The 15,362-nt window shown below is 32.5% G+C and overlaps 1 protein-coding gene across 1 annotated transcript; it reads right to left on the reverse strand.

The window, feature by feature from the left end:
- Nucleotides 1–984: 984 nt before the first annotated feature.
- Nucleotides 985–6,560, reverse strand: LOC112502471 (uncharacterized membrane protein At1g16860-like). The gene is made up of 4 exons (XM_025106383.1): nt 5,680–6,560; nt 3,921–4,076; nt 3,572–3,783; nt 985–1,477 (listed from the first exon to the last, which is right to left on the reverse strand). Exons 1-4 carry the CDS (start codon nt 6,394–6,396, stop codon nt 1,285–1,287), a joined length of 1,278 nt encoding a protein of 425 aa, XP_024962151.1. The 5' UTR covers nt 6,397–6,560; the 3' UTR covers nt 985–1,284.
- Nucleotides 6,561–15,362: the final 8,802 nt, after the last annotated feature.

Below are 15,362 nucleotides of genomic sequence, written 5' to 3' on the forward strand. Positions count from 1 at the left end.
GATGAAATCGGATAGGGATGAACGAGTTTAAGAGTTTTTAAGAGTTTAAGAGTTTTAGCCAAATGCTTTATAATATAGTATAGATATAAATCATTTAAACTAATAAAATAAAATATTGTAATGGAGCGTATAATTTGAATTGCAAAAATGCGCTTATTTTCCTAAGTCAAAATAATTGGTGTGCCCACCATCTTCATTTCTTAATCATTACTAAATTCAAAATTTCTATTAAATACAATTAATTTCCAAATACCCGTTATTTTAACGTGTTTTTTGTAAAATTGCAGACGTTTTTTTATTTGATATAAATAATTTAAAAATTTATCAATCTTATAATTATTTTTAAAGTTAAAAGTTTTTGCACCACATATAGTGAATAATAAATTTTTGTTTTGTTTTATCTTATCGAAAAAATACCAAATACACTCTAAAAATGGAAACAGCCGACAAACCATTCTTGACGCTAAACATACGCTCATGCTTAGTCCGAGTTGTATAAAGCTAGCTTTATCAGCCTAAACGACCTCGATTGACAAATACCAATCTGAGTCGAACGATACACAATTCAATTTGCCAAACGCCAATCTGAGTCGAACAATATACAGTTTCAGAAAAACCCGAGTCAAAAACACCTAGTCCTCAACAATTATTGTTCCACCATAGTTGGATCCTAACAAGGCTTTTATTCGGCCCTAACTGAGACACGTAAGTCAATGCCATAAACAGTTATTTTACTCTTTGAGGTAGAAGACAGTACGCATACAGTCTTTTTACTCTTTGCGCCACTTCGGGTTTTAACCGAACCTTGACTAGACCATTCTTCAGGCTTCTTATAACGAATTCAGGACACGCCCGATGCTCAAGATTTAGGATCAAAACAAAGTTTAATCTATAAGCAGTCTTTTAAGGTAGTGTTTGGTACGCAGACTGGACAGGACAGAACGGGTGAAGCCTTTCATCTCCCAAGTATTTGGGCATTATGATCATTAAGAAAATGCATAAAACTAAGCCAATACAATACACAAATCATATATATATTTATAATTTAACTCATTTCCAACACCTATACATAAACCTTAGCTGAAATTCCATAATATTTGATGGGATTTCTTCTCTTCATCTTCATCTTCATCTTCAACCTCTCATTGCAATTCTTGCTTCCAGTTTTTTACATAAAATGAGCTTCAAGTTTCGTTGTTTCTTCTAGAATAAGCTCACGATATATATACTTCGACGGGGAGCGTTCTTAAAGCGGAAAGATGATGCTGACATTGCGAAATAACTTTAGACAGGTATGACATCAGCATTTTGACTTTCGTCGCAAGTCAACACAAGACCTTCGACGTAGGTTGGGAGAAGACCGCAACCCCATCGGCAGCCTGTGGACACGGGCTCTGCCGGTGGAACGATCATGAGCACATTATCGTGTCGCCTTATCACCCCCATCACGCTAACGGTACTCCCTTCTTTAATGTATCTGTCATTCATTAACGATCGTAGTGACGATAAAAAGATTATAAAAAAGCAATATATTTGGTCCACAAGTATAGCAATTTGGAAAATAGGTGTATTCCGGAAACCAAACCAAACGAACCCAGTAAATACCAATCGGAAGTAGGGTGTCGGGTTTAGATGTAAACGGACCTAACCTCTACCACAAAGAGTAGAGTGGTTATTCCGTGAAGACCCTGGCTTGTGCAAGAGTACAAAGACAAGCACATGGTAACAAAGAACGACAAAAATAAGTGATGGGACAGGTGAAGCGGCTACCTGCCTGGGTTGCGGTAAATCAACTATTTGTGTGTACCAAGAACAGAACGAGACATGACAAAACAAAAACTTAGTGGCTCATGTTTGGTGTGACATTAGACTAGGACAGATGGGACCGAGTGGGAAAAAGGCATTTTTTGTCCCATCAAAATAGGTGGAACAATAATCAAGAACATGTAACAAGACTGGTAAATTACAAAAAATGCTCATGTCAAATCAAAATCCTAACTTCTAGAACCTGCCTACCTCACTTTTGCTTGTCTAGCCAAGTTATTCGGTACACCAGTTGTATCATATTATCTTGTTAATATGTAAGACGAACCAATCAAATTTATTGTTAACGGTTAAACATCTCGTTCATTACGTGCTTTATTTCACGAATGGTCATAAAGAACGACACATAATTATTTACAACAAATTTGATTTATATGTTATACCGATGGTTGTAATGAATATTTCCTACATAATAAGAATGTATTTCATTATCTCCTTGGCATCAACACAACCAATCGAATTCGTTGTGAATCATTACGGGTCTCTTTCTTTGAGACAAGCGTGTACCCGCTAAAGTTCAGAAGAACGTCAGCTAGTTATTTACAACAAATTTGATTGATTTAGTGTACCAACGGCTAAGATGATTGTACCACATTCTTATGTTGGCATGTACAACAAACCAATCAAATTTGTTATAAACGATTTGGCGTCTCTTTCTCTCATACAAACACACGAGTAGCTCAATTCACAAAAGGGTGGAGAGACTTTGCTCAACTACACAACAGGTTCAACCTGCAAGAGACGGGCTTGAACCCGTCCTGTAGCCTCAAGTCGCTGAGTCCGCTCTGAAATGCCTCCTCACATGTGGTTCCTAGGGGGCAGGGTTTCCATGTGGGGCCGGTCGGTTGTCGGTAATCAACCTTTTTGCTCAACACATGAATTTGTTATAAAAAAAACTGACCGAATTTGTTATTACATTACTAATAAATATTATCTCGACAACATTGTATTGCATTATGTTGCTGACATATAAAACAAACTAATCAAATTTGTAGTAAATAATTAAATCTCTCCTAGTGATACACACCCAAGAACGGTCATAAAGAAAGCCCACCTAGTTATTTACAACAAATTTGATTAGTTTGTTGTACAAATAGTTTTAATGAATATTTCGTTATACAATATTCATTAGAACGACGTACCACTTTTATCTGTTGGCATATACAACAAACCAATCAAATTTGTTGTACATAATCAGGCACCCCTTTCTCTCAGACAAAACACACACCCACTAAACCGTATCCTTTTCTCGTTTTGTATCTAGACAAGCCCGTTGGCACAGTGGTATCCAGATTACCAGTAAATCCTAGCCTCCCGGGTTCAAACCTCCTCCATAGATCAGGAATTTGTGCAAGTATTTTCCGTATATAAATATTATATACTTAAAAAGGAACACTTAGAGTCTGTTTCTTAGCAGCTTAATGAGTTTAATGGAACTCACAGCTTATTTGGTCAGTTATATATGATTGTTTGGTAGTGGCTTAATGCTATAGAAAGGGACTTCGCTTCCGGGGGATGCAGAAAGCCAAGTTTTTTTTAAAACCTGCCCTTTCCAATTAAAGACATGCTCATTCCATCCACGAAAAAACCCTCCCAAACAAAAACCTTCCCAATCCATACAAACATATTAATCTACACAAACTTTATTCATATAAGAGTTGATGAAAAGCAACCACACAGCCCCTTATGCTCAAGGGTTATCATCATGCATAATGAATAAAAACTCAAGTGTGTTCAAGTAACGTACCCTTCTTTAAGACGCATAACACGATCATCACATGACAGGCTGCGATCTGCAAGCCAGCTCATAAAGGTTGGAGACGATTCTCGGTTTTCCTTGGTTATATCCACCACCGTGGTTTCTTTAACAAAAGGCGCTACTTTGGCTCCAGCACCTGCTTTCACCACGGCCCGTAGCCCAGATTGGAAGTCCGATATGTAAAAATCCGCTACGTATTTCTGCAGAATAGGAAAACAAAGAAAAGATAAAACAAAATAAGAAAAAACCGAAGTAGCATTGCGGCTTTTGCCGATTATGAAACTCAAGAGGATAAATGTTGTAGATGTTAGCTAGGTCTGTGATGGGACAGACTAACCTCGGAATTCCGGCATCCCCAGGAGAAACAGTGGTGATTAGGATTTGCCGATTTCCCACCCCATCCTTTGTATTCATGCAATTCCGTAGAAACGTAAACGCACCTCGGTACTTTCTGGAACGATGATTCAAGAGGAATACTACCACATGTGACAACCTGCAAACAAAACCCCCAGAACGAAAAACGTTAAACACCAAATGTTGGTTCTGGGCATAGACATACACAAGATGATATCATAGTCTATTAAGGGCGCATTTGGTTCGTGGGACAAGACAGCACACAAACTTGTTGTCCCATTTTTGGTGCGACATTAGACTGGGACAGCCTGAGTGGGACAAAAAATTCAATTTTTTCTGTCCCACCAAAATAGGTGGAACAAAAATAAAAGAGATCAAGACAAGAGTGGTAAATTACTAAAACCACCCTTGTCAAATTAAAACCCTAAAAACCTTCCACAATTCTTTCACCTGCCTCCCTCACTCCCGTCAGTATACCAAACATACCAAGATTAGGGTTCTACTTGTTTATATAAGCTCCCTCCGTCTTCAATTTGTGGGTCCCACATCAAGTAATTCCGATCCAAAATCACATCTTCGTTTCTTCTAACACCATATAAACAAGACCCACATAACGAAAAATGTTAAAAAGCCAAATCAAAAAAGATTTCCTCCCCTATAGCTCGTATCAACAAGCACATAGTCCCACAATGACACTTCCAAAAGATAAAACCGTTCATCGAGCTGAGAATCTATAAAGGGTTTGCGAGACTAAAACAAGATTCAAAAGAAAACGTAGTTAGTTAGTTAGTTACCAAGAAGCTACATAACGGAGGACCCTCAAGAGAATACAATACTTTTCTACTCCCCACAAGATTAGAAGCCACCTAAAAGATATATACCATCCTTGAACCTCTTTAAAAAGCAAATATTTTCATCACTGTTTACTTATCAAAACGCCTTTTACCCGATTCTTGTGATCAAGAAACCGTTGTAACTTGCAGCATGCATCGTTATCTTAAGAACCGTACAATCAAAACCCAAAAGAAAAAAACTTATCCCTGAAATCAAAACCTGTAAGTATTAACTATTTTTTTGAATGCCAGCAAGAAATTTTATTAAGAACAAAAAGAAAGATATGAAAAGCAAAGAACTAACGAATTTGTCAAATCTGCAAATAATGTTCTTAATTAGAAAGTAGAAGCTTTTTCATTCAGCCCTGACACCATTAGCCCATACGCAATCAGATGAAACACAGCAATAATTGATTAAAATATAGGTATACCAAATAGGTTATATATTCGATCTTTATAATCTACCATCAAATACAAATACTATCTATAGGAAGTAGCAAATAGCAATCATAGCTATCAATTTTTAATATAACAAGTGGATTGACCCATCTAACACAATCTACAAATGGGAAATTGACCGAAATCAAATCAGTCATTTCTCTCGATGTAATCGGTCTCCTAGTCATTTCTCTCCCGGTTTTACCCAAATGTCACTGTCGATAGTTTGCGAACATGACCCATTTAGGTCAATTTCCCTCGACAAATTCAATTAGAAATTAAAGATGAGATGTAATAATTTGTGGAATCTGGGTTTGTGTACATCTTTTTGTGTCGGTGTGGGCATTTTACATTATGCTAATTTAGTCGTACTTTCTATAAAGGGTGTTCTTTGAATCACTTTCCGATGATCAACTGCAGAAATTCTTGCTAATTTCAATGAATTGAATACAATGGATAAGAAGAAATTACCCCAGTAACTTTGACGAATTGGCCATCAATGGCGCCTCTAAGCTCTGCGTCGGGGTATTTTCGTAAAAACGACAGCAATCTTCTCTTCTTAAAAGCACAATTCCATAAAATTACGACGCCGGCGAGTATCAAAACTGCCACCACCGCCACCAGAATCAGAGGCTTCTTCACCGCCACCATTAAAAAGGTACCCACCATTAAACCAATCACCGCCATCACCAAAAACATCCACATTAGCTTTTTGGATACCTTAAACCCTAACTTTATGTCATCATACCCTAACGTCGTCACCGCCGAACCGTAAATTGTCTTCCCTTTCGAACTCACCGCCGGTGGCTCCAACTGACCGGATCTCCGGCCAACGTTCGATCCAAGTGGACCGGAAGTTAGAAGTAAACCCGTCGGAACCGCCATAGGTCCAGACCCGGAAGTTCGTTTAGGGATGGGACCGGACCCGGAATTCGGGCCGGATCTAAGGGATCCGCTACTACTGTGTTGTGAAGAAGATGATGCACGATTAAGCTTAAGAACCGGAGGTGGGCGGTCTGAAACTGGAATATCGAACATTTTTCCGAGCTCACCTGACTTCTTGACATCGCCACCGGTGTAGGGTATGGCTCGTGACCCGAGTGTGGGTTGTCGTTCCTTGAGCTGTTCGGGTCGACCCGACACGTATAGTCCATTGCTGAGCTGGTGCGATGGGATTCTGCTTCCCATTTTCAAAACCCAGTAAAGAGATAGCGAGAAAGAAACAAAAAAGTGTGAGTTTCTCTGTGTTTGTGTTTGAAATTGCAGAAGAAGAAGAATATGAACACTTGGTGGGTGTAATTCAAGAAAGTTGTTTAGTGCTTGAAGTTGAATATTGAGAGAGAGAGAGAGAGAGAGAGAGAGGGAGAGAGAGAGAGAGTGTGTGTGTGTGTGTGTAGGTGAAGAGGTGAAGGTGGTGGTAATGGAGTCCGTGGGGGATTAACGACGATGGGAAAAGGGCCAGCAACAGAATCGTGTCTAAAAGAGCATGAGTTAGTTGTACGGTACAAACGATTGATGCATAGGAAGCACCATTATTATTGTTATTTTATTTTCTTTATTTATATTTTTTTAACCAGCAAAAAATCAATAAATATGTTGGGATCGAATTTGATCCGTCAATATTTTATGTCTTTTTTTTTGTTTTTAATTTTATAAGTATTTTACAAGATTTTCAACCATTTAAGTTTATATGTTAAATTACTATTAGAAGATTACTTGCATAATATAGTGAGATACATCTTGATTTTAATATATTATTTTATTATTAATCTCAGTCGATATTATAGTATGGTCTTATATGATTTTAGAAAAACGATTATGTTTTTATTTTTGAATAAAATATAAATTTGAAGATATCATAAAATTTTGACAAAAGTATAACGATATTGATATCAAATTAACTATTTAAAAATCTTATTTTTTGTATAATTTTTAATTTAATTTTTTTATTATAATTTAATTTATGTTCAATAACGAAATAATTTATATTTGGTTTAATAATATAATTTTCTTATAAATATAATAATTAATTATTTTGTTAGAACTCGATAATTATCTTGATGATATTTTAGATTTTTTATATTTTAAAATGAGATGTTTATCTTATATTTGATTATGTTTATTCGCAGTTAGTTACACGAATTCAAACATGGAGTTTTAATAAGTTGTACTTGTGCATAATTTACTTGTAATCTTAAATTTTAAATAATATGCATAAATATACAATATTTCATGCATAAAAATGGTTTTAATAGTTTTTGTCAAATGCTTTATAATATAGCATAGATATATATGGTTAGGTTTAGGGGAAATCGTAAAAGATAAAACTGAGAAACACTTTAATAGTCATTCATATATATGATATGCACATGTGAATACAAAAAAACGTTAATTAGGGAACATTTTCAATTACTTACATGTCTATATGCATGTCATATAAATGAGTAGTTATCAACGTTCATCAGTTTTTAATTTCCTCTCTCTCTCTCTCTCTCTCTCTCTCTCTACTAAAAATCCTCTTTTTGGTGAGAATTGTGATACCTCAATTACAACCATCGATCACTTTTGATCGACGACGATCACACGTCATTTTGTGAGATAGAATGTACTGCGGCATTTTGGTTTTTTATAATTGGGTATATAAACTTACGTTAATATGATAGTTTTCATGTCTTTTTGAATTATATAATATTTATATACAACAAATAGAACAGATAAATCCACATACCCTTATCATTTTTTGGTGAGGTTTGAACCCTTGATTCGTTAAAGCCGATCGTGGTTGGCTCATCTTTGTTCAGATTTGTTAAATATATGTGAAGTTTCAGTATTTTTTTGTTGTTAAAGTTTACATGTTAAGGTTAGTTTTCACTTAAGTCGATGTCAGCACGATTTATGTTTATTTATATCCCTGTTACCACGTTTTTATAAGGATTCAATCAAACAACAAAAAACATTTTAGCCCTATAAGGTGATTAACATAATTCTCACAAAAAGATAAAACAAGGGGCGGACCCATATTAATAAATACGGTGGCACATCGTCACTGTCTTGTTCCTCCTTCATAGTGTAAAAAATAGAGTTGTGAAAGGTGTTACCGTATCATTTTGAAATTATAATAGTGACATTTTTCCCTTGGTAGGATTGTTTTGCATGGATTTTCTACCATCCAAGGCACGGATTTGAATCCTGTTTGTGTCATTTTTTTAGTTTTTATCTTTTAATTTCAGATTTGTAATGTTTTTAAAAAATTGCAACAAAAGTTTGAACCCATAACCTCAGTATGAAAAGCGTAAAAACTAATCAACACACAAAATATTATTTTGTGAAAGTATCTATATCTTTGTTTTTTATAATCAAATGATATCACAATTTCTCACAATCTTATATATTTAGGTTTTGTTTGTTTTTTGAAAAAAAAACTTTTATCAACCTCTTATATGTAACTCCTTAAGAGGTAGAGTCATTCAGACCGTTGTTTTTTTCAATTTTTTAGAGGCGCATATATTTATTGTTCTCTTATCTGGTAAGAGGTAGACCAATCTCTTATTGTCCTCAACAACGACGTTTATCAATCAATTAACTTTAATTGAACATTTCTCTTGATCGCTCCTTACTAAATTGATTATCACATCTCTCTCTGATGTATTTTAATAGAATTTAAATGTGTTAAATATCGTTAATGACATATTTTTGTTAAAATGAATGTTGGTTATATAATTTAGATGTAATTCGTGATGATGATGATGATGAATAAATATGTGAAATTGTAGAAATTAGCTATAAATCCAACACTATTATTTTCTGATGGATACGAAAATAGACAATTTAAACAAATTCAGACATTTATCAGTTTACAAAAATAAACAGTCTTATTGATTCAGATTTCAAAATTTACCACAACTTTATCAATCAGAAGTGAAATCAACTATTTGTAAAACCTTTTATGTTATTTACAAAAATGATTACATTTATTTTTTATGATTAAGATATTTATGAAAAATAATTAAAAAATCAATTAATTATGTTTAACGTTTTAGAATAGGAAACAATCAAAATTTTATGAAACCACATAATGATTAGCTTAGATGGATAATCGAGATCGGTTTATATGTTGTATATGAATTAAGACGTTAGCAAATGATTATGAATACAAATAGGGTTGAATTTTGGTGTGAAAAAGAGTTAAGGTGAAAACAGTAACCACCTTGGATACACTGTAGGATGATATGCACTGGGATAAGATGCATTGAGATGCATCCCATTAATTCTTATATCAAGAGCGATTTACGGATATGTTTAAGATTAAAGATGATCAAGCATCCAGATTCTTTCTTACGATTCTCATCTTAACTATCTTTACTATATGAGAGAGAGAGAGAGAATGAGAGAGAGAGACAGAGAGAGAATGAGGGAGAGAGAATTAAAGTTGGGTGTTTTTATATAGTTATTATATGAAATACCAAAAACAAATGGTATATATAAAGAAGAATGAGAAATGAGGAATAAGGGATTGGGTTTTTGTGAAAATGACATGTGTCTCCTTTTGTCCCTCCACTTGCCAATACTCTACTGTTTGGTAGTTGCTCCTAACTGTGAAATTACCAAAAAGCCCTCCTATGATTTGGATTTTTAATTAAAAAATATATATATGAAATTGGTTGTAAAAATAAATGGACCCATTGGGTTAATTATGAAGTGGGTGGTGTTGGATTTATTGATGGTAGAAATATTTGCCAATTTCATTAATAAACAAATATTTGCCAAAATTAAGGTTTTGCTTTTCAAACAAAATGATGTCATTCTCAGGAAAATCCTTGATAATATTTTTTATTTTTTTTGGATGAGTTGATTTTTTAATTTAATTTTAGTATTTTCAATTATATTTGCATATGTTTAATTATATTCATCTATCTGTATTTTTAAATTGTCTTCATTTTTGTGAATTTTCATGTGTATGAATTTTTAAAGTTTCAGTCATGATGATAAAAATTAGATAAATAAAGATAGTTGAATATATATATATATATATATGAATGTTTTGTTCTCATCTTATCACCATAACTCTTATTTTTAACTGAAATCCAATTCAATTCTTACTTCCGTAGTCCCGTTCCTGTACGTGGAGAGTAGGACACGAATTCGTTGAAGATTGAATAAAGTAATAAGTAAAATTGTATGTGATACAACACACCAAAACGGGTTAGCTTAACTGGTAGTTTTGGATCTTTGGGGGTTATATTCAGAGGTCACATGTTGGAGTCTTGCAAGACTATTGAAGATTTTCTGGGTTGTTCTTCGGGATCTCTAAGATTAATCGAGGTGCGTATAAGTTGACTCAAACATCCACAATTAACATAAAAACATGAGTGACTGTGCAACGTGACCAAGGTCACGTGAAACTCACCCACGCACTGATAAGACTACCTCATCAACAAGACGTGTTATATTATATCTGATTTTACTATAAAATCACATGTGATTTGTGCTTTTTAACATCGATCCGGTTTCTTCAGATATAATCTTATTTATTTTTTTCTTATTATTTAGAGAGAGAGAGAGAGAGAGATTGGTCGGTAGTACATGAAAGGTGTAGGGCATTGGCGTCGGTATCCAAGGTAAAGAATGAGAAAAGGACGAAAAAGCCCTTCTAGCATACAAATTGCCAAAACCCTCCGCCAACTTAATATTCTTTTCTTTCAATTATTTATTAAAATCGGAATCTCATTTTATTTGCATATTTATATTTTCCATAATTATATTAATTATTTACAAAAACTACCGGTGTATAGAAAGTCATATGATCCAATTTAAACCGACCGACTATTATCGGATATCTAATTGCCATCGGATCAGATCAGATCAAAAATTTCAGCGTCCAAATCGGATATGACGGTTCTTGAATGACAGTCCAACATTCAATAAAACATATACGATCCGAATTGACCATACAATTAATAAGTATATGTAATTATTAACATTTTACGATATTATTCTTTTTTGTTGATATTTGCATACATTGTTTTCTAATAACTTAAGAAAATATATGAATCATTGGTTGAAATAGTGAATTAGTTGGTTAAGTATTAGATCAGAAGATTGGATGAATCCAACTCAATCTAATAGATTAACCATAGAAACATCCAATGGATAGAACCGACCCGATCCAATTCAATTGATGATTGGATTGAATTAGATCGGATCGGATGTCCAATGTTAATTGGATGGATCGGAAGACAAAAATCCAACATCCAATGGATGATTGAATCAGATCCACCTAAATCCATTAAATTTCAACCGATGTACACCACTAATAAAAACAATGTTTTTTTTTAATTATAATGAGGATTTTTTTTATTAACTTGGATATCCAATCCGCTATGCGAGCCGACTAATCCCAAGATAGCCCGGAGTCACCGCATTTGAACTTCCGTGGCCAAAAGAGGATTTTTATTTCTCCTTGGATTTGAACCTGAAACTGCCTGGTACTTTTGACATTTGGAGGCAAACTCAAACCAATCAAACACCACCCTTGTAGTTAATGACAATGAGGATTTACGATATTCTAATTTAAAGATGAAACATAAGGAAGTGAATTAAAAAGAAAAAAAAATATTTTCATTTCGATTTAATTTAAGATTTTTCTCCATTTTTAATTAATTTATTAAACATTATTTTTATTCCATTTATTAAAAATGAATAGGATTGTTTGGTTGGTTTTTCTGTTATGCATGAAAAAAGTTGTATGTGTGAATAAATTTAAAAGGTTTTTTTAAGAATTTTTTCATATAAGGAATGAATATGTTTTTTAATTATGAGATGTAGGCTTGAAAAAACTTGATTTTCTGCATAAAGTTTTCCCTTATAATCTTACTTAATAAATTATTTTATATATCATTAAGTCACTAACAAACAATCATCTATAATTGACCGAATAAGCTGTAAGTTCCATTAAACTCAATAAACTGTTAAAGAATAAATATATAGCCGATTACTTACTTCTATTTATAGTTTTACTTTTAAATTTTATCTGGTTTTGTTCCATTTTATTCGTTTGACATCAAATCATTCTTTTATTTGTGGTTATTATAATTTGGTAGAATTTTCTAAATGTGAGGGGTTTTTTTATTATTATTTTGATTTAATTTGAAGTATTTGGTATAAAATCATATTTGAAAGGATGAATCGAATCTTGAAAGGGGTTTTGAGTGGATTTGGAGTTGAAAAATGTATAAAGCTCCATAAATGCATATTGGTGTCATTCAACTCAATATTTCTATTTTCCCCTAATTATTTTGTTGAATATTTTGGGTGATGGTGACGTCACCTATTTATTATTTATATATTTCATGCTTAATCTAACTTATTTTTATCGATAAATAAAGGGCAAATTGCATGAAAAAAATAATATACTTTAACTTGATTTTTATTTTGGGTAACGTGCTTTCAAAATTTTTATTTTAGTACTTAAGATATAAAATTTTAAACGTTTAAGTATTCGGGTAAACGCTTGAAGCATTAACCGGTTATAATGCTAATGTGACGAGTATGTAGTATCCAACTCAGTATTATTTGCTGACGTGGTTAGTGACATTAATTTTTTTTTAATCTAAAATTAGTCTTCAACCGGTTACAAGGGTATTTAAATGTTTAAAACTTTACATCTTAAGTATCAAAATAGAAGTTTTGAAAGTACGTTACCCAAAATAAAAATCAAGTTAAAGTACATTATTTTTTAATACAATTTACTTGTAAATAAATAAGTAAACCATCTTGAAACTCTAGGACTTTTTTTTAATAAAAGCAACAAATATATTAAAACAAAAGGGAGAGCATAATACCGACTGTAACACATGTATTAAAATTATAGATTGTATGAAATGAATAATAAATAAAATAAAAGTAGAAACAAACATAAATCAAACGAACAAAAGGAAGATGGCGACTAACAAAAATTTAGGGTTCGTTTACGATACGCTTATCTGCTAAGCGCTTATCAAGTCACTTATCTTACTAGATGAACATAACAATGACCGAAAATTTTACCTGATAAGAGCAATATCAAGGATTGTGCCTGATTGGTTTGAGCTTGGGCTTCAAAGATCAAAGGTGTCTGGAGGTCACAGGTTCGAATCCAAGGAAGAACAAAAATCCCCCTGTGGCCACGGAGGTTCAAATCCGGTGACTTCGGGCTACCCGCGAAGTGGGTGGTCGCTCTGGGATTAGTTGGCTCGCATAGTGAGTTGAATATCCAGGTTAATAAAAAAAAAGATCGATATTCTTACTCAATAAGTAAGGATGATGATATTTAACTGGTAAACGCTTACCAGAAAAGTTGGTGCATACGATATCATTTTGATAGATTATAATCTTACATGGTAACTAACTACAGGATAGGCGTTTGGGTAAAGGACCTCTTAAATTCTAAAAATATATTTTATAAAAAAACATTATTTATATATGGTTAATTATGATGTTAAAGTGTAGATGTAAATTAATAAAAAGAAAATCTATGATATAATAAAATTTAAAAATGAGAGATGATATTATTGATGGTAAAAAAGGTAAAGGGGCCCAATTAATTGGAAGATGATGAATTACTTGAAAGAGGATATTAATATAATGTGTTGTAGGTAGATAAGATCCTACGTTGTTAAGCATGTATTATAATACTAAAAAGCGCCATTTATAATACTCCAATTAAATAAATAAATAAGACAAAAAGTGTTCATAAAAGTTCACTTTACAAACCTAGCAACTTTATATGTAATTGTAATTTAATGTATATATAACTTTCATATATATATATATATATATATATATATATATATATATAAGGATCAAGTTCAAATGTTAACCAAAGTTTTTGTGTTAACTTTGTTAACCGATCTTAACCATTCAATCTTTCAATAAACGGTTGTGATTAATCATGATAAAAACTTATTTTTTTAATTTAAAATTTCATAAAGATAAGTGAACAAAGTTGAAAAGGGTATTTAGGTAAAAAAAAATTATGTAACTYYCATATCATTAATTAATTGGGAGTTACAATATAAAAAATTKTATGATTTTTTTGTTAATTTATTTTTGTTAATGTAAGAACCATATGAACACAACTATATATATATATATATATATATATGAACCATTGTGTCAAATACAAACAAAAATTTGACATATATATGAACTTGAACTGCATAGTATTTATGAACATAATATGAATATAATAAGAAAAACTGTTATACAAAAGGAAATAAAAAAAAAGGTATGAACACGATATGAACAGCTTGTGAACAATAGTTTTATCATTATAAACACATTCATGAGCGATCATTTGTCAATTGAAGTTTTATATATGCATTGCATCCACACCGTTTAAGGTTCACCCCTTGTTCATATATGTTTCTGATCTTATATGGTTGTTCACCCCTTGTTCATATCGTGTTCACCCCTTGTTCATATCATATAAAATATATGAACACATAACCCCAATGCTATGAACACCGGGTGCAAACACTTACACAAATATAAAGATTTGGTATCAAACTTAAAAAATAACATTTGTGTTCATATGATAGACGTAACATGAACACAATGGTTCATGATTCATAAAAGTCGGTAATATGACAATATGAAAATGGGTCGTGCATGTACTTCCATTTGAACATGTGATTTAGGTACGTATTTTAGTAATTAAAAAAAAAGCTATCAATACAAGATGAATTATAAAAAACACAACACATCGTAATGAATATAATTTCGATTAAAACGAATCTAAAAAAAATAAAAATCTATTACCAAGACATTCGCTTTGGTTAATTTCTTCAATTTCAGACCTCGAACTCCGATTGTCATCATAAACCATTTTAATCTTATCATTGTTGTCGATTTATATTCCATTGCGTTTATCCATATTAGCTTGATTGATACCAAAAAAATTTACTACCGTGTTTTCTATGCGAATTAAAAACTGATAAAACAATAAACATGGAATATCAATATTAAAAAAAATATTAATATTATAAATGCATATTTTTTGAGATTTGATGATTTGTAACTCCCCATTAATTGTTTGGGAGTTACATATCAAATCAATTTACTGAAATACCCTTGTAATTAAAATGTGAACATGACATAAACCTACAAGAAGAATG

This window comes from Cynara cardunculus, unplaced genomic scaffold (assembly GCF_001531365.2).
Source record: "Cynara cardunculus var. scolymus isolate 2C unplaced genomic scaffold, CcrdV1 Un_Scaffold_1484, whole genome shotgun sequence".
Classification (NCBI taxonomy): Eukaryota; Viridiplantae; Streptophyta; class Magnoliopsida; order Asterales; family Asteraceae; genus Cynara; species Cynara cardunculus.

Coding starts and splice junctions, on each gene's coding strand:
- LOC112502471 (XM_025106383.1), bottom strand. CDS start 6,396: ATGGGAAGCAGAATCCCATCGCACCAGCTCAGCAATGGACTATACGTG. Junction 3,784..3,920: donor GGGGATGCCGGAATTCCGAG/GTTAGTCTGTCC, acceptor CCTATTCTGCAG/AAATACGTAGCGGATTTTTA. Junction 1,478..3,571: donor GTTATGCGTCTTAAAGAAGG/GTACGTTACTTG, acceptor AATGAATGACAG/ATACATTAAAGAAGGGAGTA.